The sequence below is a fragment of the Chlamydotis macqueenii genome, chromosome 3, assembly GCF_036417535.1.
Source record: "Chlamydotis macqueenii isolate bChlMac1 chromosome 3, bChlMac1.mat, whole genome shotgun sequence".
Taxonomy (NCBI): Eukaryota; Metazoa; Chordata; class Aves; order Otidiformes; family Otididae; genus Chlamydotis; species Chlamydotis macqueenii.
In genome coordinates, this window is record NC_141558.1 from 77,368,348 (window position 1) to 77,395,104 (window position 26,757).

A 26,757-nucleotide genomic window follows, 5' to 3' on the forward strand; every position below is an offset into this window, starting at 1 on the left:
ACCTTGCTTTGCTTGAATACAAGGTTACAACTCAGGGTACTGAAAGCCTCAAACACAAAACCCTAGATCCTGCAAACAAGCTCCACGTAGTTGGACCTCTATTCTCTTCTCCCCCAGGTCTGAAAAGCTTCAGCATTAGTACATGATCAACTCTAGCTCCTCCAGGAATTAAATACTGATAAATAAATTGTAGAATTTAGACTCTATATTTTCCTTGAACCAATAAAGCAACTTAAAATTTAAATATATCCTCGGGCACTTAACTTCTAAGCACTTGACAACTTGTGCTGTAAAAAAGTAACACCTGAAATCTTACCAATTAAAAAGATAAAACTGTTTCAAACACATTTTTATATCTTTCACAAAACTCTGCAATATGATTCCCTACCTGTTTTAAAATTAAGATATCCTGCAATTTATTTAACTTTCACAATTCTCCTTTTTCTGCCTACAAAATCTACTCTTCAAAAATCAATGCAGTAAAAGAATTATATCCCAAGACTCATCATCTGCTCTCAGTCTCTAACATCAGACCCTAAAAGACAATGTTTTGATGAAGACACGTTCCCTTTCTTGCATACTCTTAACAAGTGCATTTAAATAACAAAATGTTGACACCACAAAACATGTAAGTTACCATATCCACATCCTATTATATCCTGAACTCTGATGAAAACACACACCAAGCTAAACACATGGAGAGAACATTTTACAAGTCAAGTTTCACTGCATGCTTCAGTTAGGAGAGAAAAGCAGAGGGAAGGCTGAGTACCCAGAGGCAGAGCATTACAGCACACAATACTGGAAAAATTCAAAATAAGATAAAGACTCACTTTGAGTCACTTTATTTAGCCACTGTGTTGTAGTATGTTAATAAATCATTAGATAAGATTAAATTTTGTGAAGATCACTTGTTTATCTCTACAAAACTGCAGCTCTTCCTTCAGCAGGAAAAAAAAAAGTAAGCTCTGAAAAACAGTTATGATCAGTTTTAAAAGGCAACTTAAAAAGAATAAAAACCCAAACTTGTCAATTTCTCTCAGTGTACTGAAATAAGGTTTCGGATTATTTCCTGTAACATCAGAGCCTAAAGAAAGCCCACTAACATGACTGTTTTTGTAATACCGATCAAAAGTTCTAGAGCAAGATTTACCAGCAGCAGTAGCCCTAAGAAAGCTGCTTTGGCCTCAGCTACACACCATTATTGAGGGTAAAAGTATTAAACCATTGGTCAGAGTAGAATGGCACTTGGCTCCAAAATACATCTTGTACTACTAAGTTACAACAAACATTACTCTCCTACGTAAAAATTAGCATGAAATAGCTTCAGTAAAATAAGAGTACACTTTGCACAGATAACGTAAAGAACAAGAAATATGAAAGGTAAGAATCATAGAGCAGTATCGATTCAGTCATCTTGCATGAATCTAATATTTGCATTTGCAAATCTTCACCTTGTAGCTCGCCAGTTACAGACACGCAAAGCAAACTGCAGCTTGGGGTAGGGCAGAGAGGGCGGAGAGGAGAGGGCAACTTAACCAAGAAAAGCCCGGATGGAAACCACACCTGTGCTGTGAGGTGGAAATAACGATGGTGTGGAAAACTTCATTCTTGCATTTGGGGACTTCTAAATATTATTTCAACTGCTCCCTAAACACTTAATTACTGCAGGAGTTGGCTGGCTGGGGCTTAGGGGGCAAAAAAGCCTCTCTTTGGATCCTCATTAAAACACAGAAAAATTAAGCTTTGACTTTCACAGCTCATTAATGGTGACAGGGTGGGAAAAAGCTGCACTTCCATCTTCGCTACTGCTCAACTAGGGAGAGCTTTACACTAGGCTGGGTTAGGGAGACAGGAAATTGCCACTTTCTAACAGGACATCACACACATTGGCAACCAGAATATGTTTCTATTTCACAACCACAAGAATTCTCAAATGCAGGGATTTCCCAATTTCTTTGTTCTTGGGGCGAGGGTAGAATGAAGGCATTGAGTTTGCTCTGATAAGCAAAAAAAAATTCTTTCCTTTTTTCTGTAATACCTGCCATTTCCCTTTTGACTTGCACCTGGATAGCAGAGCCATTTATTTACTATTAATCTCAAGAGGCTGGCATTCAAATTTTTGTTGAGATCCTACCACCTTCATTCACAGGGCAGAGCTCCTTACTCTGTTTCATTTGGGGGACCAAGTCACAGTTTGGCATCAGGTGTTTATTCTAGGTTCAGAACTTTTGTCTTCCATTGCTGATAAACCATATTCTTTAGCCACATTTTTTGGAGCATATTGGCAGACTCTGAGCTTGAGGACTACCTGCATGCCAGGTTGCACTGCCTAGCCAGACCATGCACTCAGCAGAAAGAATACGTTGGCATTCCAAAATTCAGAATAAAAAAGAACATCTGCAAATATGAATAGCCTCCCAGTAGTCATTTCAACTCTAAAAGTAGGGGTTTTTTAAGCTAGCTACAAAGTTTTAAAAATATGAAGTTATAAGTAAAACACCTGAGTTCTGGCTGTCGCTACCATCTGACCACTATATTAGCAGAAAATAAATTGGAAAAAGGAAAGGAGGGAGGGCTCAGTTTCAAGTGCCATCCTTGCTATAAAAATCCAAGAGATATTGATTTTATCACCCTCATGATTGATGAAAGCAGTTCTAAGAAAAGAGCTCTCTAAACTATTTCAAAGCTCACTGTAGCTCATCAAAAATGTCAGAGGCATTTCTGAGCCTATTAGGGTTGTATTTTTCAAACTGCTATTTTTTCCCCCCTCATGTTCTCTACATGTATAAATTTTTGTATTTTTAAGGTTCCTAGTGTCATCTTTTCATTTTGCCCTTTCCCTTATTTGCTCTTTTCAGTTATCAGAATGTACTCACACAAAGAAAATAACTGCAGGAAAACAAAACATTCCTTAAATTTGCTTAAACAAGACATTCCATACAATTACATTTTATGGAAATGATCTAAAAAACACCACCACAGTTCAACAATAAAGCACTTATTAACCCTCTAGCTTTTTAAGAAATTCAGAAAAAAGAAAAGAAAATTCAGGTATCGCATGATCTCGAGCTCTATGCTACAAAGGCTCCACGAGAAAGCAAAAGCTGCTAATCTACTTTCCAAGTGAAACATTGTAGGTGATTGCTCTAACCTGGGGCACAGTACATTCTCTCTATGGCATCGTTGTCACAGGAATCTTCAACCTCCCTCCACCTGCTAAAATACGTTAGCTGAATGTGTCCTAAAAACAAAACGACAGGAGAAATCAAAGCATTTTTCCCTTCCATTTTCTGCAGAAGTGAACTGTAATTACTCCTTTTGTAGCTAAAAACAGTATCATTAAGAATAATGGCATCATTAAGTACTAGAAGCTATTACTGGGGGTGAATTTGCTGCACTGATAATGAAGCTCTAGACAGGAAATGAAGATACTAATTACAAGATAAAACGCCTACTCAGTTAATTGGAAGCAACAGCGAATAAAAAGAAATGCATTTGCAAAAGTTCCTGACCTCTATCATTCAATAAGATGTTGTTTGGGTTCAAATCGCGGCACACAATTCCTTCTCTATGTAAAGCATCAAGGGCTACAACCATTTCAGCTGCCCATCTTTGAATGCAGTCCTCTGGGATATAAAACCTGGAGGTTATCGCTAATCTTTCGTCGAGGTCCTGAAAAATTTGATGTATTTCCTTCTCCCCTGCTACTGCTATTTTGTCTTCCCTCTTTGGTGCTGTCTTTTTACTTTCAGCTGCTGGTAACAAAGATGGGTCTGTTCCCTCTTTCCCAAAGTCTTCAGTTTGATCGGAAAACAGCAACACTGCTTCATTTCTTAACATGCCTCTGTCCACACTGACATCTTGAGCACCTGAGAGCAGGTTGGAAACAAATAAACTTTCTTCTTTGCTTCCCACGTTTAAGGAGCAGTCTCCAAGCCCTTGAAACAGAGCCCCGTCTTCTGAACTACCTACCTCTGGGTCAGATGTAAAGAGGGTCCCAAGAGCTCCCTGAGTGACACCGCTTTGTCCATTTGCTTTCCCGTGGGAAGGATCACCCACTTCTGGTGCCACATGATTTGGCTCTTGATCAAACGCTTTGCACGGCTCTGCAGAATTATTTAACTGTAAGACATCAGGAGTTTCTAATAATTTTATTTCCAACATGTCCCTATCAGTTTTTGTAAACTTTGTTGGCCTTGATATTGCTGCCTCTTCTGTTTCATCAGACATACCGGGTAAGTTTATTAGGAGATCAGGCCTTCCTTCATCAACACTATTTACATCATCCAAAGCAGCATCCTTAAAGGAGATAACTGGCACAGAATCGTTTGAACCTCTGCTTATGGTGTCATGAGCTCTCACACTCATTTTGCTGTCTAGAGCATCCAAGCTTCTGTCATGATCTTGGACAGAAAACAATGGCTTCAAAGGTTCCGATTTCAGGTTATATAATTTTTCTCCAAAATCAAGCCCCAGGAGCTCACTCGTGCTATCTTTGCTGTCTATCCTGAAGAGTTCCATAGGGCTGTTCTTTGATTTAGTTAATGAGTCCAGTATCCTAGTAGGGCTAGCTATTTCTGACTCAGCATCGTCAATGAAAAGCTTTCGTTCATGAGATGCCATCTGAGAGGTGAAGCTACCGCTGCCAACAACACTGCATTTCTGTAAGCAGCTTCTCTCTTTGGTATTTATACCTTCGCTCTCCAGTTTAACAACCGGTTCCTCATTTAGAGAACCAGAATCAACTTTTTCTTGCCCGTATTCATTGCATAACGTTAAATAACTAGTAGTGCACTCTTCTTCTGAGCTGGATGATGAGTCCATCCACTTTGAACTCTCTTGGCCATCTTCCTGGTTGCTGCTGTCATCCTGAGAGCTCGGTGTTAGGCTGCTCTTCAACGGGACCACCTTCAGCATGCTCTCCCCATAGCTTTCTTGGGAATCAGTGCTGCTACCGATTTCCTTAGGACTCGGTGTCGGCTGCTCCAGGTAAATTTTAGTTGAACTGGAAGTTCTGGGTTCAGGAATTTCAAAGCTCTCTTCAGGACTTCTGTTTAAGAACTTACTAACATAAGACCACAGTTTTCCTCCTGCAAAAAAAAAAGAAGGGGAGAAAAAAATCTCATAATTTCACTCAAAACAGAATTGGTTTCATTATGAAACAGAAAATACCATAACTGTCACAAAACACTACCTTCTTATGCCCATAGAACAAGTTGGATCTGCTACCTCAGGAGGAAATAATTACAGGGACCACAACTTGCTTTTCAAGCAGATTTGTATTAATACATAAAAATTTGAAAAGCTGCATCTCAGATTAAGCTTTTTTTTTTTAATTTTAAACTTCAGTAAGAACATTTCAGAGTCTGTCTCAAGTTGCATAGTGGTGACTACTCTCCATCTGCTGTCTCAAAAGAAAGCAAAACCAGGGAAGATCAAATGGTTTAGTGCCCATCAGCAGTTCTGCCTGTACTGCACACTTCTGTATCACAGCTCCAAGCTCATAAGCAACATTTGGGGAGACAGACTAAAAACTACTAATTACCAAGTTCAGTAAGGAGAAGGGAATTACTGCATACTAGTAGGATATTTGAAGGATCGGTTCCTCTTTTTGAAGAAGTGTTTTTTCCTTAGTTAAATATGGATGTATTTCTCCCTTTAAGTTCAGAATTCAAGAAAGCTTTTTACATCTTTCCACATTGCACAAGGATTTATCCATACTCTTAAGTTACACTGGCAAACCAGTTCCTTCACATCAAAGACTCTAAGAAAGTTACAGTTCCAAAAGTAATAGTTAAATTTAAAAACATACAATATAAGACTCATGTTTCCAAATACTGCACATACCAAAAAAAAGCTTACAGATTACAAAACATAATTTGCACAAAACAAATTAGGAAGTTACTGCATCTCTTGCACATGCCAAAGAATTTGTCTGAAAGCTAGAAAGCCATCCCTGATAACTTATGGAAAAATGCAAAGTCAAGACATTTCAATTTAAAAGACTGTACAGAAATTCTGGAAAATGCAGAAGTTCTAACAAAATCTTTGTAGAAGAAAAAAAAAAAAATAAGTATCCAGCCCACTGGGCATCTGCAAAATTTTGATTGGGTTTTTTTTGGTTCTGTCTTTTTTTACTTATTTGAGTAAAACAGAGTTTTATATTTTTTGAAAATAGTCTTTAATAGTTATTTCTAAACACTCTCTGTATCAGGCAAAATTCCTTTAAAAAGTACAACAAAAGAAGAAAGTATTTTTTCATTGCCTAGGAAGAGGTTTTATATATTCCCAGGTATTTCAAAAATAACTTATCAAAGGCAGAAAAACCTTGATACTTTAAAAATGAATTTGAATAATGTAATGTGGAGTTTTCTTGCCCTCCATCCCCCTGGCTAAGACAAAACTTGTTTTTGAAGGGGAAAAAAATATCTCTGGTTGTGGTAGAACTAAGTATATTAAAAATGTTAAGAGTGAATTCTAACAGCTTGAGTTCAATGGTAAAGATGACAACTGGTATCTATTAATCCACATGGTTTCTGCCTGTAAGCTACAAATGGATGTAGTAGGCCAGGATGACCCTTGCCACCTTCTGGAAGACAATGAGAAAGGATGCCAGGTAAACGAACAGGAGCAAACAGAAGCAATGCTTGCAGAAAAGGGAACAAGAATTCCTATACTGGCCACTGTATTGCACAAGCACTTTAAATACTTACCGGAAGACAGATTCAGAATACCTACAAGTGTGCCGTGCCACAGTAGCAAGGCATGGCTCATCGGTCACTCCCAGCAGAGCAGTAGCCCTCAGCCCAGCGAAGCACGCTGCCTCCCTGGACAGCAACTTACTCTGAGCTTGCCTGGATGCGAGCAACCTGCCACCCTGCATCAGCAAGACCAAGGGTCCTGGTCCTGCAAGAAGTGCCTGGCAAGCAGGACCTTATCTCTGTGACAGGCAGCAGGTCCATGCAGGCTCTTTAAGATGAAGCCACTTGACTTAAATACGATGCATTAACACAGCTGTTCAGCCAGGCAAAGGCAGAGCCAGGGCATCACCGAGCCTTCTGAGCTCGGCAGCTTGCCTAGGAACAGGAATTACTGGTTTGAAACTGATTTGGTAAAAGTTGTTCATCCCATAATCACCAATTCTTTTTCAAATTTTATGTGCTTATATTTATTCATGCTTTTGCTATGGAGTCGCTGAGAAAGAAAATAACAGAAAAGAGAATGAGAAAGAGACAGAACATACATATTTTTATATATGTGTAAGACTTCCTCCTTTTTTCCACACTTTCATCTAAGACAAAAGAAGCAACAGAAAAGTTTAATTTTACCCCAAGATTCCAATGGAACAATTAATGTTATTAAATTATTTTAGTAACTTGCAAAATAATTTTGCCCAGTTTATTAACTAGGCATGGAATTATTTAGGGTAATTTCATACCAAACAGTAAAATCTCATTTCACAACTACACCCCTGCTGCATTTAATAAAACATGCAAAGTCTCCCCATCCTACCTGCATTATATTAATTAGTACAAATGAATGCTAAATATTTCTGTCTTCATATTGCTAGTGTTTATTATCCCAGCACTGCTTCACAAATTTCTTATGAAAAACACAGATCTCATTTTTCAAAGGGAACACAACCCCCAAGGACCCACATTACCTTTCTGTGCCTGGCACAACAGCACCTCAGCCTCCAGGCACAACTTTAATGCAAACGTTAGCACAATCAGTCCTTCCTCAAACACAAGTAGTAAGAAAAGGTCTTTCTAATGGAGGTCTGAGTTGAGCTTTGACCCAAGGATGCAGAAAGCTCAAAACCTTATTTCTGTGTTTTACTGCCACTGTTGTCGTTACTGGACACCAAGTGTGCTTTCATGTGTGCCACCTGAAGGGCTCACACTGACCTAACTGTTTCGTACCCCTCTATTAAGGTAGGAAGGGGCTGGGGTGCCCGGCAGTATGAAAAGTGCAAAAATTATCCTCACACAATTTTGCTTTTCAGCTATAGACAGGTCAAGCTGCCCTTGGGACAACTCCTGGGTTCTGCTGCCTCCACCTCACTTCATGCAGCCTCCACTAGATTTTGGCTTCTACTTAAAGTCTTAGTGTAGCTTAAGAAAGGAGGAAAGCCAAGAAAGATTAAGGAAGGAAAACAGATGTGTTGAGGTCAATCTCTCAAAATCCCACTGAAAAATCACTACAAGAGTCAAAAGGTTCAGGCTATGTTTTTGAAAATGGTAAATTTCAAATGCTTTCAGCAAACTTAAAATTTGCAAGAGACAAAAAATGTCTCTTTATCCTCAGAGGATTCAGGAATTCACCACTGTCCACCTGTAAAAACAGTCAGAACTGCAACAATGATCATTTTTCTATTAGAAAATGTGTTATTATCTTACCTTTTTAAGAAAGAGGTTGCTCATTAATCACTTGGACTTAGAAATCACAGTGGAAATGACTACTTATTGTAACTCAAATTTAGAGTTAAATCCAAGTAAACATTAAAAAAAATTGTTCAAATATGTTTACATACAAATATTTCAAGAGTGGCCTCCTGGTCAAGTGGAAATACGTAAATAAATGCTATTCAGTAATTGTGTCCTATAGTGAAAAACAACAATTTTATTCATTTCTGAAAATGTCCAATCCAGGGTCAAACAAGAGTGATATTTGTATCTGGGTATATAATTATGCCTTTATGAATGACATACTAATAATCTTTCCCCCTCTCCCCATGTGTTGTGTAAGATCAAGAAAACCCATTAGCAAGCCATGCTAATATAGTATCAGGAATCTATAAAAACTAAAATTAGAGAAATCAATCCATACAAGTAAGCTTCAGTCATTGTCAAAATGTCCAACATACTAAATAACCATAAAAGCTACCATTTTAAGCTAAGGTTTATTAGTGTTTAATACAATTTCAGAAGTACAGTATTAACATAACTAATTATTAAGATTATTTTCTTCTACCACACATTGACTCTACAACCAGTCTAGTTCACTCTTCTTGGTTTTATTAGCCCATGAAACTCACCAAGCTCTACATTCTCTGCAGTTTTTCAATGTAAAATTACTTAGTAGAATTGCCTTATTTAACCACATTTCCAGCACTCTGGAGGTTATACCTCTGTTTCAAGAGGCAGAATCTAAAAAGTTAGTGTCCAAAATAATCAACAGGAAATTTCAACGTGAAGTGACCAAGCGATGAAGTGGCTCAGAATCTTGCTAGTGCCATGATTTTTTAACGCTCTTTCAAACATTTCTACAGTTTTTTGTTATTATTAGCACTTGATGCATGAACATCAAAGAGAAAATATAGAGACCATACAGTACGTATCATAGGATAAAATAAAACCTAACAGATCAGCAAATTTAGTCTCCTAAAAATGTTTTTGTTCTAGCTGACAAGAAAAATTTATGACCTGTTGGATTTTTCCTCACCCAGTGCTCAGACACTTACAGTTTCAGCTTCACATCCTGAAAGACTGGCTGACTAAGGAGACGTATTCCAAAATTAATCAATGGCTTTTGCTAGCCTGGCCCCTGAGTTTACCCTGAAGGACGATATACTCCAATTCCTGCAGAACTGGAATGCAGCTAAGAATGCAGTAATCACTGTATTTAGGAAATCCCAAACAACCTCAAAGCGAGCAATCCAGGCTTCCAAATTGTGATAGGAAAGGGAATTAAAAACAGAGTTCTGAAAAACATCTGGCTCAAAGGCTGCAACTCAGAGGGTGGTGGTAAATATCTGCTTTTCAAACTGGTAACCTGTCACAGGTGGGGTCTCCCAGGGATGAATATTGGGCCCAACGCTGTTTAATATCTTTACAGGTGATCTGGATAACGGGATCAAATGTAACCTGAAGTTTGACAATGATACCAAACTGAGTGGGGAAGTGGACACTTCAGAAGGGAGAGCCACCCTGCAGGAAGACGTGGATAGGCTGGAAGAGTGAGCTAACAAGAACCTTATGAAGGTTCAAAGACAAAACAAGGGCATCGCCAGCAGAGATAAAGAACTCTACTCAGAGATAAAGCCACTCTACTCGGCGCTGGTTAAGCTGCACCGGGAATACTGTGTTCAGTTTTGGTCCCCACTATACAAAAGAGATGTGAACAGGCTGGAGAGGGCCCAGAAAAGGGCCACAAAGATGATTAAAGGACTGGGAAGCCTGCCATAGGCGGAAAGGCTGAGAGAACTGTGCTTGTTCAGCCTTAAGAAAAGAAAGCTTAGGGGAGAACTTATCACTATGTTCCAGTATTTAAAAGAAGATACAAAGGAGATAGAGACTCCCTTTTTACAAGGAGTCATATGGAAAAGACAAGGGGTAATGGGTACAAGTTACTCTCTAGGGAGATTCTAATTGGACACAAGAGGAAATTTTTTCACAATGAGAACAATTAGCCATTGGAGTAATCTCCCCAGGGAAGTGGTGGATTCTCCAACACTGGACACTTCTAAGATTCAGCTGGATAAGGTGCTGGACCATCTTGTCTAGACCATGCTTTTGCCAAGAAAGGTTGGACCAGATGATGCCTGAGGTCTCTTCCAACTGGTGTTCTATGATTCTGTAATTCCATGATCTGCTTGAATTATTCTCCAAAACTTGGCCAAACGCTCTACATCACAGCATAAGAATTTGTTTATGGCCAGGAGTACTAATCATAAGTCATGCACTTCATGTGAATGAATATTCTTCCTCACTGGAAAAAAGAACAATCTTATGGTTTCTTTTCAATAAAGACATGGCTACTGGTAAACTTCATTGTGTTAATATACAATGACTACATAAAATTATGTTTGTACAGTTTCCAGGCCAAAAGAGAACCAGGCATGTAGGCACTACCATGATACGTTTCACAGCATCACAATGACCACAGTGGGTTACAGAGTACACATGAATTGAAAGCTAATCTCCAACCTAATCTCTAACATGACAGTAGTTACAAACACCAGAGTCCTATATATACAACTGCTTCCACTGCTGCTGGAGTCTCTGACACAAAGTTTGCTAGTTTAGGCAAATTTCCCACTTGCTGAAGCACTTCGAGCAAAAGCTATTATTTCAAAGCAGCCTCCTGAAAATGTCACTTGCCAAGGACCATGTCACCTTTCTGACATTTTCCAGTTGCTGTAGAATCTTTACAGCTAGTACTACCTCCTTTCCTAACGACAAATCCTCAGCTTTGCAAGCCAGAATGCTACCGTCTTGTTGTTTATCAATTCCTGCATGCAGCAAGCCTCTTCAGCATGAAGTTTCTTGAGTGCTCTCCAGATTGATAGGAACTCCAACTTGTTTATGCTTAAAGAGATCTGACAGCTTCTAACAGCCACTTAAACTTTGATGTCCCATGGAAGCCCCCCAGCCTATTTTTGAAGCATCTGTTTCTAAAATTTCTAGAGTTAATACTGCCAAGAAGAAGTGAGGCCTTATTAACATCAGATTGGCTCTCTACCACACTAGAATTTGCCAAGTGCTTTCCAACAAAGCTACAAGATAACTTGATGGACTTACGTGCTTCTGAGACACCCTTGAAGCCTCCAACTGTTGCCATAAGAAAAGTCTGTAAGAGAATCCAAGACCTCACTCACCAATTCTGAACATGCAATGGAATCATGACTTATTGAAAAAAAAGGAAAAAAAAGAGAAAATTCTTCATCTTGAGCAGGAGTCTGAGGTCAAGCTTTCAGAATTCCACACAAAACCCAACAGTGCTGCACTTAATAATACAGCTAAAATTTACTATGAACAGGAAATAGTAAGCTGCTTAGCAAATACATAATGTCTGTACATAACATTAAAACCTCCTCTGAATTTGCTGTTAATTCAAGCCATTGCCCATTTAAATTAATATTTTACTCTTGAACTTTCCAATGGTTCAGCTAACATACCTAACATAACAAATTACCACAAAGTAATACACTTATAAATTTGACTGGCAGTGTCTTCTCTCCTATTGGAACAGAAGTACTTGGAGTATGAACGTTAAGAGCATTAACGAAGTTATGGAATAAAATTTCAGAGACTATAACTTACAAAGCATTGTCCTAGAAATTTCTATCCTTTCCAAAATAAACTACAAGTACTTTCTCTATTTATATTTGGTCTGAGATGGATGAAATTTTAAGACAGCTTTATCTACAGGGGTTCCGAAGCTTGAAGATGAAGCCCTTCTCCTGAATCCCTTTCCAGCACCAGTCTCCTGGTACTGGGTGATGTGCAGAGGCCATGTAGTTCTAAAGGCAACAAAAAATTATTGCCCCAGTTATGTATTTGGGATCAGGCCCTAAACCTGCCATTTATTCATGAGGTATCCTTCTTTAGAACAGAATATATCACTCCTTTTCCTCTCCTTTTGCCTGTTCTGAGCCCAGCCAGTAAGTTCATGAAAGCAGGTGACTACCCTTAAAGAAATTAATCTTGTTAAATTCCCCGAAAATGAGGGGGAAGTGCTTATAGCACACCGTAATTTTTGTATGGTTTGCAAACAAGGATAGAGGTGAGTCCATTTCCAAAATACTTACTGCTTTATCAGAAAATGAAGGAAAATCCTATGCAGTTTATAACGTATACCCACAAGTGACCAAATCAAGTGAATCCACGTATCCTACACATATTACCAACCACAGCCTGCATCCACATCAAAATCCCTTCTGGTCTCTGCAGTTCTCCCCTTCCTCCCCAGCATAGCCTGTCTTCTATCCTCTCTGCAACGCTCCCCAGTTCTTCCCACATTCCCTAATCCTTGTTCTCTGTTAGAGCTCTCCCTGTAGAAAGCACTCATCTCATCTGCACCTCCTCTCCCAACTCCACCTCAAAATAACCCATAACCCTCCCGTGTCTCCTACTTGCAGATGTTAGACTCACGGCTGGGGGAAAGGCAACATGAGCTGTGGCTGACGCTGAGTATGTGTTTGCTGCCTGGCCAGCCAAAACGAGGATGCTTGACAGACAACTCATTCGCTGTTGGCAGCTCAAACAAATGGTGTGGGGTGCTGCACAAGGCTGTGTGTTGCACAAAGGTGATTTAGAAGGGAGGTTTAACTTACTAATTTAGTAAATTAAGAGTCCTTCCCCCATAGAACTCAAAACATGTTACAGTCAATATTGGTAAGAGCAACACATTCAGGCCAAGCCCATTTCACTGGATCTGTGAGTATGCCAAAGATGACCAGGAGAGAGTCATTCCATTTTAAGATCCATCCATCCCAAATGTTAAGCTGAGGTTTCTGTTAAATGAAAGAGTTCTGATTATGGATTGCCTCGATTTTTCTCACCGTTGTCACAATAAAATTATCACTTCCAGGAGATCATCTTTGTCAACCAGTCACATTAAGCCTTCCTTAGTATTTTTGTTTTCTCCACGTGACCACTATTCTGCTCAAATTCCCCTACTACTACACCTAGTTTTCTATCTGTCTTGAGAAGGAACATTCTTCCTGAAGAGCAAAACTGCAGATCTTCAGAAATTCCAGAAATATTAGGAACAGTTTTTTAAAATTATTATTTTATTTTGTCTCTAATTCTTTAATTATGGTAGCCCTAGGGGCATTTGGTATCTGACAATGTTGGGGTTTTTTTTGTTTGTTTTGGGTTATTTTTTAAATATTATTTCTCCAAAGCATACTAGCTTATGTGGAGATTACAATTCAGGTGACAGTCTCCATTCAACTGAATTACACACATCTCAAGAAAAGTAGGTGTGTAGACAGAGCAGCACTGTAAACCCTCAAGATCACCATCAGGCAGTACTGTAATGTGAGGCCTTTCTTCATGCATCACTGCACATGGCAAAATTAAGTCACACATAGCAGAAAGTCATTTGTGTTGTAAACTTAACTTTAACTGGCCTCGTGTGACATTGTTAATGAAAAAGCAAAAATCTAAGTTATTAGGAAAAAAAGAAATAATATTCAATGTAACAACATTATCTTCTCTATCAGTTAGCTTAGTTCCTTCACATCTTCCATTCCGACTGAATTACTAACGTTTCCTAAAAGGAGAACTATTAGCAATCCCAAAATTTATATTCTACACTCATTCTAAACAAATATCAGTAATTACATTTAGGGAATATTTAAATCCAGGTGTTAGACAAAAAAAATCAAAAAGTAATTATTTTGTGCCACCTGTTCCCCGCACATTTAACAGGAATTTTATAAATAGTTTGAAGGCACAACTCTGTGGTTCTGCTTTGAACTCCTGTGTGATGCCACTAGCTATTTTCTTAAAAATCCAAATCAGAATAACTATGTAATATTAACCAACAGGCAAATGTTCATGCATTTTAGCAGAGAGTTACTAAATTCTTGTGTGAATACTTCTCATTTTAACTGTAAGATGCTAAAAAGATTTACTTGCCAGAGTTTACAAAAGGAGCCAAAGATTTTATCTCTGAGAGACGACTGTAAATACTGCAGATAGTTGTTGCAGTCAGAGCACTCACTCTCCTATAGAATATAAACAGCTGGAAGCTTTCAATATTTCTACAATTCAAGTAATCCATCAGGATTTGAGGCCGTTTGAAACAGGAATCAGACCCACTGTAGAATGAAGGGGAAAAAGGGAGAGGGATGGAAGATGGGAGTGGGGTGTCTTACATGACACCTCTTAGGCACACTAAAAAATATTTTCATTAGATGTATAAGAGATTAACTTGACAATGAAATGTACCATAGATTAAAACTTAAACCTTTTACTCTTTTCAGCAATATACTTAAACGAGAGACAAACCTTCTGCATGCTCTAACACAAGAAAGACAGACTCCTCGGAGATGATGTACTTGTGCAGACACACCATGTTGGGCACACAGCGGGGGATGATGGTCGTTCTGCTCCTGCTGTACTCACTACTTTTCCTTAGACCCTGACAGAGAACAAAAAGGTCAGTTGTACCCTCAGTTGCCTTTGGAGCCTGCTGTGCTCTGTGTTTATCAACCAAACTAATCTATCCGAGTTACTCTGGGCTTCAGAGAAACCACTCATCTGCTGCTCTATGCCCCTCGGTCCCCCGAGGCTGTGCTGATGGCATCTGGCGCTTTTCCAGAGAACAGAAGATGGCACAAAGCTGCCATTAAAATCAATTACATGGGTCAATGTTTTTATTAGAATCTCTCTCAAACTAAGTCATCAGGATGACACTCTGTTATTTCCCTGTGACCTTTTTTTTAAATTTTATTTTTGTGTGTGACCAAAAGACACTATTAAAAAAATTCAATTCCAGCTCTAAAGACAAAAGAATGCCTTAGCTTTACAGGTAATCCTCACATTTCCATTGTACTTTACTAAAGACAACGACACCACAACAAAAAGGAAAGGAAAGGATTAGTCTCCTTGAGAGGTAATGATTTTTGGGAGGTAGCACAGAGATGAAGTTGCCAGAAGTGAAAAAATTGATGCGAAAGGCAGAAAGGGAGGGGAGAGAGAAAGAGAAAAAAAAATTATGTCAATAGTGTGACCTATTACAATATTGATAAACATAAGCAGTTAAATGGGAAATTCAATGTTACCCTATCTGCCAGCAGATAAAGCGAGATTCTAATATACAATATTCACAAATAATCCTTTCTGAGGAACAAACAGGTTTTCTGTACCCTGCACACACTTAAGACAAACAATTTCAAAGGCCAGATGCACAAAGTTAAGGCAGGGTTGTCAGCCAGACCTGAAGCAAAGTTACAAAATGTTAACAACTAATTAGAGCAGTTTTTCAGCCCTTCCATCAACAGTGGAATATGATTCATGTCAAGGGGAGTCTGAAATAATGGCCACAATAACAATACTCATACTAAACTAATCCTCAGCATCACAGATGCTCCAAGCATATTGGGATCTTGATCTGAGCACTTTCTGAAACACAAAAGAGTAATGTGAAAAATTTTATTCTGACCAATTAACTCTTTGTTAATTCAACCATTCAGTTGAACCAACACTAAACTCAGTTTTCACAGTCTATTGATGAAAAAAAAAAGGAAAGTAATTTTGAATAAGACCAGTTGTCCATTTCATCCAAAACCCACTTTGGCCAAAGTCATATTCTTCAGCTAAGGAAAGACTAAACACAAAGTGTGGTGCATGTACTTGGGCGAAGGAGAATTTTCACCTTCATCATCAGCCTGCCCATGTCCTGAGCCAGCAGGGCTTTACACGTTTCAAGCAGCACATTGAAACTGTGATTCTTTACCAAAGCCTGCTAACTGAATACCAAAAAAAAGAATTTCAGTGCACTTAATAGGGACACATGTATTAACATAACAATAGATCATAGAGGTAACTCTATGCATTAGATGCAAACTGATATTTGTGTGGCGGTGTAATTTTGGGGGCCACACTGTTTCAAGGAGTAATAAAAAATTTTACTCACCTTCAGTATAAAAGTCTGCTGTGTTCTAGTGTCCATTACAAGCAAAACCTAAGCAAAAAGTATTCAGAGAAATATTTAAAGATTCACATGAATAAGTCAACAAAATATAGTTCTTAAAATTAATGTTGAATATGCTTACAAAGGAAGTGATATAAGTAATGATTAAAAAAAATAATAATGCCCTGCAGCATACATTTGATAATTAGTCTTTTTTTTAGGGAAGAAATGATTGAGGATATAGATCTCTAGAGAACTACCAGAATGCCACCTGATTCCCGATCAGCTAACTTAAAGAATGAATCCTAACTTGGTAACAGAAATAATCAGTACTTTATAATTATACCAATAATCTAGTAGAACCCAGTTTATAGAAATGCAACGGTAGCAAAACAACGAAGAAGAAAAAGTAACCTTCACATAGCATTACGTTCCTGTGTCACTTCACTTAAATCCTTACTGTACATACTTTCCTAGTGCAACACTTTTCCCCATCAGGCTTCCTATACATCAAATGTGTTGCCTGCTAGTGGGTTACCAGAAAGAGAGGGGTTTTTGGCAACATACCTGCTTTCCAGGAAGCCTAACTAAAAGCTGGCCATGCACATGCCCAGGCCAAAAAAAACAAGTTTTATCAACTGTACAGTCACTGCTGTCTCATTTGTGCATTGGCATTTTTGTTTTGTAGCACTCATAAGCCACAACAGAAATGGCTGCAAGGAAGTCCTTTTGTGCTACTGGTAAACTAGTATTAAGTTGACAACAACAAAAATAGAGGATTTATTTAGGGAGAAAAGAGTGGATGGGCTCACTACAGAGAAGAGAACACCTACAGCTGCACAGAGCATCTCTGTTAGCAGTGCATCAACCCTACTGAAAGCACTTTAAATACAGCATAGCAATGAGTGTAGTACTAAATAACGATTACCATCTTAGAAAGCTCCATTTATTTATGTATTCAAAACAAACCAAAATATGTGTATTTGGGAAACTGAACCTTTAGGGAGCTGCAGCCCTCTGCCACCTCCATCTTCAAATCACCCTCCTCAGGAATTAATTGTTTTCAAACTCCAGGAACACAGATGTACTTGAAAAGCACCAGCTGCAAGACAGCCACACAAGCAGCACAAGCACAAGCCTAGCCCTCCTCTAGGAAAAAGAACAAGAGTGTGCATTCACTGCTGATTTACAATACACACTGCAACCTTCCAGGATAAATATTCACATACAGTTATACCGAAATATTTAGGCTGCAAAACCAAACACCTAAAGGGCTGCAAATGCCAACACTGGGGTACCAAACTTGGAGTTCAATACACAAGATGTAGCAACTTTAAGTCAATAGAGAAGATGCAGTGAAGACCAAGTCAGCTCATATCAAAAAAAGACTTCTTGTAGAGGAATGATGTGTCAGGAGTAACATGGTGTGGGATTCATCAGGTGACAGAAGGACAGCACAACATCTCCCTGTTGTGTGGGACACCGATGCAATCATGCCCCGCTACCTCTGAAAGGGTGAAGTCTACCAGGTTGACACGCTGACTTTCCCCACGCCAAGTGAACTGCGGAAACAGCTGTCCCATGCACTGCCCACAGCGAGGGCAGAGAAGCTGAGATGAGCAAAAGGCCTAAGCAGCTGGGCCAGGAAGGGAGGTTTCAGGGCTGGGTTGTGCTGGCTTCCCGCAGGCAGCGGCTGCAGCAAAGCAACCTTTGCACTTTGGGTTGGCCACATTCAAAACACTGCCCTCCATCTCTCCCCATCCTACCCCTGAGCATCTGAAGCAAGAGGAGGAGAATGGGGGTCTTTTCTAATCATTTCTCTCACAACAAATTTCACCAAAAGAAATAAAGTGACAGGCACCTCTCCATCTCAAAGACTTCCTCTTTTACTAGGGTTGCACCTCATTTTAAAAGCTGTTCTATATCTTCTGGCAAAAAAAAATATCAACAGAGGTTGGTGTTACTGAAATTTTTTGACAAAGGAATGACACACAGTTTCCATGTCAAGGGCACAGTAAGGAAAGGCAAATGTCCCCAAGCCACTGAATATGCCGAACAACTTTTCGCATCTCTTACCTGGGGCTTCCAGAAACAGTGGAAAACAGCTGAACAAATAACAACAGTGAAACTGGTTTTCTTATCCTTGCTGAATCAAAAGGAGTATTTTTTTTTTAAAAAAAAAACAACTAAACAAACAATAAAGAAAACCAGAAGAACTAGAGAAAAATAAAAGCCACTTTACAAGAGTGCCAAAAGAAGATAAAAATGCTTCAGAAACAATTATGTTTTTACAGTTACTTTTCTTCCTCTTCTCTAAAGTTTGTTTGTAGCTAGACACTGTTCACATTGAGGCAATAAATATGAGAACATATGTGATTTTTTTTTTTAAACGTGCCCTTTGACTGTCAATATCTCCCAAACAGGTGTTGGCTAAATGATTATAAATTGGCCTCTGGATACACCTCTTCAACTGAGCCGTACAGGACTGGCGATAATATAATTAGACCTAAAAACATCAGGCTGGTGAATGCTTTCCATCTGTTTGGCAATAATGTTTAGTTAACAATAGTCTTTAAAAGAAGCACCTTCAACTTCAGTTCTTAAAGTTATTTATAGGGCCATTCTTAACACACCAGCACTCTTGCTAACAAGAGCTTTAGCCACTTGGAAATTATTAGCCATACGGCTGTATATGAAAAGGAATGGCAGCATTTAACATCTGTATCTCTCCAGATTTACAAGCATCAACCTCATTTAAAGTCATTTCTTAATGAACAGTTCTGTGGTCTATATTAATATTATAGTTGCATGCACAAAGATCATAAGGAGCCAAACATTTTTTTAATATCAACAGTAGGCCAATCAGTAATGAAGCTGTCAGCATAAAGGACAGAATAATAGCTTCTTTAACCCTCAAACAGGATTTGTTCATTTGTAGAGTAGAAGACACCAATTTAAAAACTGCTCATGGGTTTGCTCACCTTTATAAAGACAAAAATCTAATTTGGTACTAATTTGATACAATTGTCTTTCCAATAAAAGGCTCCTAAAGCCATCTTTTATTCCATGATGAAACAACTGCTATAACTAAAACTGTCACGAAATAATTACCTTTGATAGCATACCTTATTGCACAAATACAATTAATGTATTCCTCCCTTTCATTTTTCACACTTGCTTATCAGCATGGTATTAGCATATGGTGCAACAGAACTGATTACGGAGCCCTCGCCCTATAAGATGACATATAGAATGACTACCACTAACGCGAACAAAGCAGACAGCGGGTCCCTGTAGGGCTAGCTTCATCTGTTGTTATATTACAACATCAATATGGAAGTAGGGGCTATAGTTTTATAACTGTAATAACAATGAAGAATATTTGTGTGCCTTTGAAGTTAACTACCTAGATGGACTAAGCAATCTTACTAACCAGCTTCTTTCTTTTTCCTTCCCATCAAGCATCATACCTTCCCTCAGGAAAGATCACCTACAATTTCACGGAAAACTGTTTCTTTGCTGATTCAATACCGACCTTTCTGCAAGACTGTTTACCTCAAAAGGGACTCCAAGAAGCTCAGGAAGAGCCATAAAAGTAACTTTAGAAATTCACGTAGTGGTGCTCCATTTGGCCCTGCCAGACTTCCACCTTTACATGGGCCCACCAAAGGAAAAACTCGCTTCAAGGGGAGGCAACATGTATGCATTTTACAAAGAGGTGGTTTAACTAGATTCACCCAAATAAAAGACTACATGAATGAATAAATAACTACCAGAAAACTGACATTTCCAAAAGGGATGAGACCGGGAAAGAGACAGTCACAAATATATTGGCTTGAATTTTTATCACACATCCAGAGCAGAGAAAGGTGAGAAGCTCTCGGATGCATTACCAGGCTGCTGCAGAAGCACATAACAGTAAGCCAGCCACTGACCCAAATGCCAACTTATTCTCCTCACCTCATGCCAATTTCTATACAGAAGTGCTATCCCAACAAGTCTTTCCTGCTTGCATTCCTTCATACTTCTCTCCCATTGCAAAAGGGAGAGCTTCAGTAATTCTTTTTCTAAGATTTCTTTTTAAAACATAAAGTGACACGTCTCCACCCTAACGGCACGATGGGACAAAAGAGGATTCCACATAGTATTCCCTACAGCATAACAGTTCTTCTCCAGAGCAGATCACACAGAGCTGCACGCATTAGACCAGGCTGCTCCTAGCTCCCATAAGCTGCTGGAGCCTGTTTCACTGATGATGACTACTGCGTAACTTGTAATCTTTAATACCTCCTAACAATGAGCTGTCAGCTGCCACATTCAGCATCCTGTCTCAGAGGGGAGGTAGAAGAATGCCCAGTAGAGCATTCCTGGGCACTGAGCAACTAGACTGTGACACAAAAGGAGACAAGGCAAAATCCTATTTGTAATACTAACGTACGAACAGAGTCAAGGTCCACATATCACACTGGCTGTTACGGCACTGTTGCTTACTCATTCTTTCCCTATTTTTCTGCATTGATGACAACCTCAACACGGCCAAAAAAACGGACGGGCAAATAGCGATTGCCACAAATAAATATATAATGTAAATAAGTGTCTTTAGCAGCACAGACATCCCTGTACTGTACATGCTCTCAGGCACATCCAAAAAAAACAAATGAACACAGCAACACTGCATGGCAGCATCTCAGTAAAGCAGCAGACAGCAATACCTCTCCGTGATGCTAAACGGGATTTTCTACTTGTGATTTTTATTTTTTTTCCCAAAGTCAAGGGTTAATTCTGATGCTGACAGCAGCTACTTAAAAAAATTAGCTTCTTAGATTTGATTTACAGTGTATCCAACAGCTTAGTAGAAAATAAATTAAATTCAGTTCAATATAGTAGGTACAATTAATTGGAGAAAAATAAAATAAAACCTGCCTAGTAAATAACCATAGTCTAGTTTTAAGAAAACAGTTAATTTTAGGATCCTTTAAATGCACAGAAATTAGCAAATGTTTCAGTATGCTAATTTTTTTAATTAAAAGATATTTCTGCAGTAAAAGCTCTTTCATATGCACTACTGATTCTTCATCAAACGTTAAGTTTCCAACTTAACACCAGTATAGCCGGTGGCAGCCTGAAGGTTTACCATCTGCTGCCACCCAAAGTCACGGTGGCCACCTTCAGAACATATGCATCAAAGCCCTGAGATAAGAGACTGAAGGAATACTGCAGAAGTCACCATAAGGGGAATCACAAACCCAGAGGCAGGCAACAGGCAAGTCACCAGGAAAAAAGAACGTGGTGAACCATCAGTCACCCTACCGAGCACCCAACCAAGGTCGCGGGGGACAACACTGGAAGAACTAAAGGACTGCTCTATGCGCAGTGCTCTCCTGCAGGTTGCTTTAACATAAATGCAGCTCTCTACCACACTGCAGACATCTGCTTACCCAGTCCCCCTTGCTCTTCTGGGTTTTTTCCCCTCCCGTTTCCACTGTTCAGCATCTAATACCGATTTTTTTTCCAGATTGCACACTTTCAAGACACAGCACAGAACATACCTGAGCATTTTATTTACTTGAACAAGGCTTAACACCGATCAAAATGAACACTCCAAAATACCTTTGCTTACAAAAATGTGTCTTTAAGTTCACTAACACAGGTTGAAAAATACCTTGTGCCTGATCAAAGAAAATAGAATAAGATCTCTTACTGCAGCACCAGATACCAGAAAGATCTTGAAAATACATCAGAGCTAAGAGATTACTTTAAAACAAGCTCCATTTTGTTATTAAATTGTTGTTCTACACTGAAAACACATTATGTAATAAAGATGTCACCAGTGAGACATCTCTTAATTTTGGTCCACCTAAACAAATGCACTCTTATTACAGGATAGATTCTCTAGCAAAAGCCCCTACAAACTCAAAGATATATCAGATGATCATCTAGGATTTTTCTCCTTGCATTTACTTCACCAGTTGGAAAATCCTGGTACAGGCAGTGACAGACAACCAGGAACGAGACAAGTTGGTCACCTGATCCTAGCATGAGTATCTGGGACTGCAAGAAAACCTTAGCAGCGGCTGGCACACGGCTGGGTGCTGCACTCAGGGCATGGTTGCGGGGATGAGGCACAAGCAGGCGTGCAATTCCCCCCGCTCTCCTCAGCTTTGCCGGCTGTCAAGGCTACCAGGATTAAAAGATCTACTTAACACAGATTTATTCTTGTCACTTTTCAGATTACACCACCCAGACTCTTGCTCATCTCCCTCTGTCGTTATAAAAAGAGATTGTATTTTGCTAATATGTATGAAAAATGTGATTATTGCTTATTCTTGTACCTGTGCAATATGAATTATCTTCAGTTCGCAATTATTCCTCCTTTCAAACCATTATTCTAAGGAACTTACAGCTCGTATATCCTATGACTTAAAATGTGTACTTAAAAGTGTACTTAAAAGACAAACAGCGCAGCTTTAAATAATGCAAATGCTAAGAAAGTAGCATGGATTCAAATTCAAATTTTTAAATACTTTCAGTTGGTTAGTAACAGAGAGGAAAGTCCACTTTCTTAGAGCAAACTAAAAAACTGGCCAATAAATGACAAACGGTGAAATATTAACCTAGAAAATATACCTGGCAGGTTTTACTAGAGAACACAGTTTACAATATGAAATGCCACTCAGCATCACAGAGTAATCGCCTGGACCAATTATCTACCAAGCAACTTAGTAATAGTTAGGAAGACAAACTTAAATTTGGTTTAAAAGAAAATATCTCTATAAAATATTTATTTCTGGAGACCAGAAGGTAAACACAGTTTAGCCTGCACTGGAATATTCGATAATTTAACTTCTGTTTTATAAAGGGAAGGGCAAAATCTGCATTACTTTACCCAATCTTAGGACTGTTTTAGGTCAGATGAAACAAAACATTCACTGAAGTCAAAAGAAATTTTAGTGAGACAAACAGAAAAGAAGCTAGAGAGAGACTAAGGGTTATAAAAACAAAACACTCAGAAATGTTCAGACTGGTATAAATGGAAAGACTTCAGGAAAACAAGTGGCAGGTGTTCCAGGGCAGGGAAGAAGGGACAGGACTCTTTCTAGCTAGGAGGGAGATTAGTTTTAAAGCTGAGCAAGATTTGTTACTCAGGGCTTGAAACTTGACTGTAGTTTAGGAATAATCCCACAGCAGTAGGGAAAGGAAGGTAGTGTGCCAATAAATCAGTTTTGATGACAACTCTGCAGTTGACTTGATTTTGTAGGACTTGGCAAGTCACTTAGGAAACTAAAGGGTTATCAAAACATAAAACAAGCAATTAAAATTTTCTTTATTTGTATTAGTAGTTACTGTTATTACCCAGTTTCAGATTTTTCACCATTTTTGCCACTGCTATGACCCATTATGCCATGTTCAGATGAGGAAAACTTGCTGGTCGGTTGAATTCATTGTAACATGTTTTCAGCCAGTTTCTCTGTCTAAGCATCATAATGAAACAAGAACGAACGTCTGAACTTGATCATGCTGTTTATTACAGCTCCCTTTTCCCACACCTCTTATATACACACAGTTAATGACTCAAATCCATAAGACAATCTAAAGACTCCTGGCAGTGTGCACGTGAGAGTCACAAGAGAGATCACATCTGCTGTGGTCAACTCAATTTCACAACTCAACAGTCTTTAATCTCACCCTAAAATAAAATGCCGATTATTTAAGTTTCTAACAAATACTAATGGGACATAGCTACCCACGTCTTGTTATTCATGTACAGCACACACATTGCTATAAAGAGAGCCCATTTCTCCTATCTTCTGATTAAATTCCATTAAAACTAACCATAACTTGTTTGAATTCAACTATGGGTCTGCAGATTATGCATGCAAACTCTATGTATAATTCTACATACTTGTGCTTTTTGGCACTTTCACTCATCAAGTAGACAAGTAGTAATCACACTTTCTAAATAATTAATAATACTGATTTTGTGGTTCCGCATATTTCTAAGGTCAATTCATCAAAATGTACTACCATCAGAGTTATGACTTCTCACGACAGCAGAACTGCCACAAAAAAATAACCTACACTCAAGATCTACAGAATTACTTCCAGTTCTTCAGAAAACGTTATTTACTCCCAAAATAATTTTAGCACAGCCCTGATGAGAGTACTTTATTTTATAAGGTTTCAGATTGCACAATAATACTTAACAAACAGCATATTGAACAACAAGCTGAAACGTACAGACATCTGCAGAAGAACCGATCACAGTCACACCAGTGCTGACGCAGACAATGTGGCTTGATGCGGGACCAGGAGAGGGGATGGAAAAGACATAAAAGTCATTGGTTACAGAAGCATAGTTACTACTTAATGCAGCCTGCTTTCAAGATGAATCTTTAAATTGAATGAATCTAAATAACAGAGGGTTCTAAAGAATAAGAAATTGGGTTTGAAACAGCATTGTGAAGGTATCCAGCAGCACCGCAACAAAGTCGTTTCTTTAGGGGCCAGTTGTAGCTTCAAAGGAAAGACTTGCCTAGGGCAGAAACTCAGCACAGGATCTGCAACCCTGATTTTTAATTAGGCAAATTATGAAAGCAAAAATCTTTGCTATTCCAAAAAGAAGTTTTCTACATTAAGGTACCTGAACTGATAAAATAATTTATCATTCTCGGCTGGTGATAACAGTAGCTAAAACATTTAGGTACTAGCCTGTTTTCAATGTGGTACCTCTGGTAACACTAACAAGAGCTATGCTTGCCAGTCAGCAGCACCTCAGAGTCCACAACATTTGCAGGACAAAAGTTGCCTTTATAATTAGATTAAACCTCTATGTTCAGAAATCTACTCACACATAGACTCTTCCCATAATAAACACATAAAATACCTGCAGCCACCACCCAGTTAACCCTTGATACCGTGAAGGGAGCAAACACAGCAGAATTCAAGAAACCTGGTTTCCTCAAAGTGTAGGTCCACTCAGGTCCGTTGAAATAGTCAGATCTATACCACAAGCCTTTGCATGAGAGCAGCAGCAGAAGGATGGGACGTGAGGCACAGATAGGGTCATTCTTCTGTGAATTTTCACAATATTTTAAGGAGTTTAATAATGAGATCTATAACACTCTCAAGATTCAGCAGGAAAAGGTCAACACAGCAAAAATCATTCAGGTGACAAGGAAGGTGGAAAGGCAAAGAGGGAAAGATGGCACTTGGGGAAATAAACCTGGCTAAAATTAAATGTCTAATCATTCTGCCTAGTCTAAAGTAGTTTGAAAAATCCAGAGTTTCAGGTAACAACAAGCATTTTGTCTATGAAAAGGAAGAAAATTAAAAATATTCAAGAGGCTTCAAAAGAAGAACAAAGACCGGCATTACTCTAAAGGAAAGCACTGAACCTTTCAGCATTTGATGGAGTGCAGGTTAACAGCTGGTTTTCTCAAGGCAGCACTGCAGCAGGCAGACACCACTCTGAGCTTCAAGCAGCAGCGGTAGAACAAGTCTGCAAACCAACCACCACCATTTTTAAGTCAGTGTGTTTAAGCCAGTCTTGCACAGGATTAGGCAAGACAGCAGTAAAAATTCCTGTGGCTTATTACTATACACAAACCCATTTTCCAGGGAAACCAGAGCAACTACCTCAAGGTTAGAACAGAAGAGTATTTTCAGGCAAAACTCTGCATGTTGCTGAATCAGACTTGTGCCCAAAAGTATAGCACTGGCCCTGAAAATCAGAATCCATTTTCAAGAACAAACATACTAGGTCATCCACTTGGCTCCAGCGAGGATACTTACACATCTATTTGGATTTCTCCATGATGTGAGCTTTAGAGTGTATGCAAACAGAGGTGACGGCAAAGAACAGTGACGGTGAGGAAGGAAGTGCGATGGTATTTTAAACTAATGGCAAGGGCATAGTCTCTGGCACACAGATACACGTGCATACTTCTGCTTCATATTCACATGCATTTTGTGTATGCGTTATAAAACCTTATAAAACATGCTCTGAACATTTGGGCTTAGAGCAGCTTTTTATTTGCCTCAACTTTTTGCATATATTTTTAAATGTTCATAAAGAGCATACTCAGAATAAGATTAAGTTCATAATGAGGAGAATCTAGAAGCCGGTATGGAGAGTACAAAGACACCTAAAAGAATATTGTTCCCTTTTTCATACAATAATTAAACATTAACTCTGGCCCCCATGATAGTGTTTACACATGAGCATAACAGCTGCATACACAGGCCTGTTACTCCTTACACATATCTCCAACAATAAGATGTTGTATTTCTGTCTTCACCAGAACCCTGATTCTTCCTAGCTCTGCCTCAGAGATCTGGACACATTCAACTCGCACCTGGGACACCTACTAGAGCTGTTCTCAGAGA

At 38.9% G+C, this 26,757-nt stretch overlaps 1 protein-coding gene across 11 annotated transcripts in view; it reads right to left on the reverse strand.

Annotated features, from left to right (window-relative positions):
- The window catches only part of RPS6KC1 (ribosomal protein S6 kinase C1), a 92,218-nt gene that overhangs the window by 15,159 nt on the left and 50,302 nt on the right, over nt 1–26,757 (reverse strand). For 6 of the 11 annotated variants that reach the window (XM_086744100.1, XM_086744099.1, XM_086744101.1 and 3 more), the window contains 4 exons: nt 16,375–16,422; nt 14,745–14,877; nt 3,516–5,093; nt 3,155–3,244 (listed from right to left, as the gene is read on the reverse strand). In XM_086744100.1, coding sequence (XP_086600226.1) covers nt 3,155–3,244; nt 3,516–5,093; nt 14,745–14,877; nt 16,375–16,422 — 1,849 coding nt within the window. Of the gene's footprint in view, nt 1–3,154; nt 3,245–3,515; nt 5,094–7,246; nt 7,265–11,525; nt 11,575–14,744; nt 14,878–16,374; nt 16,423–26,757 lie in introns of those variants that run through there. The other 5 variants (XR_015258082.1, XM_086744106.1, XM_086744102.1 and 2 more) reach the window with 3 other exon arrangements.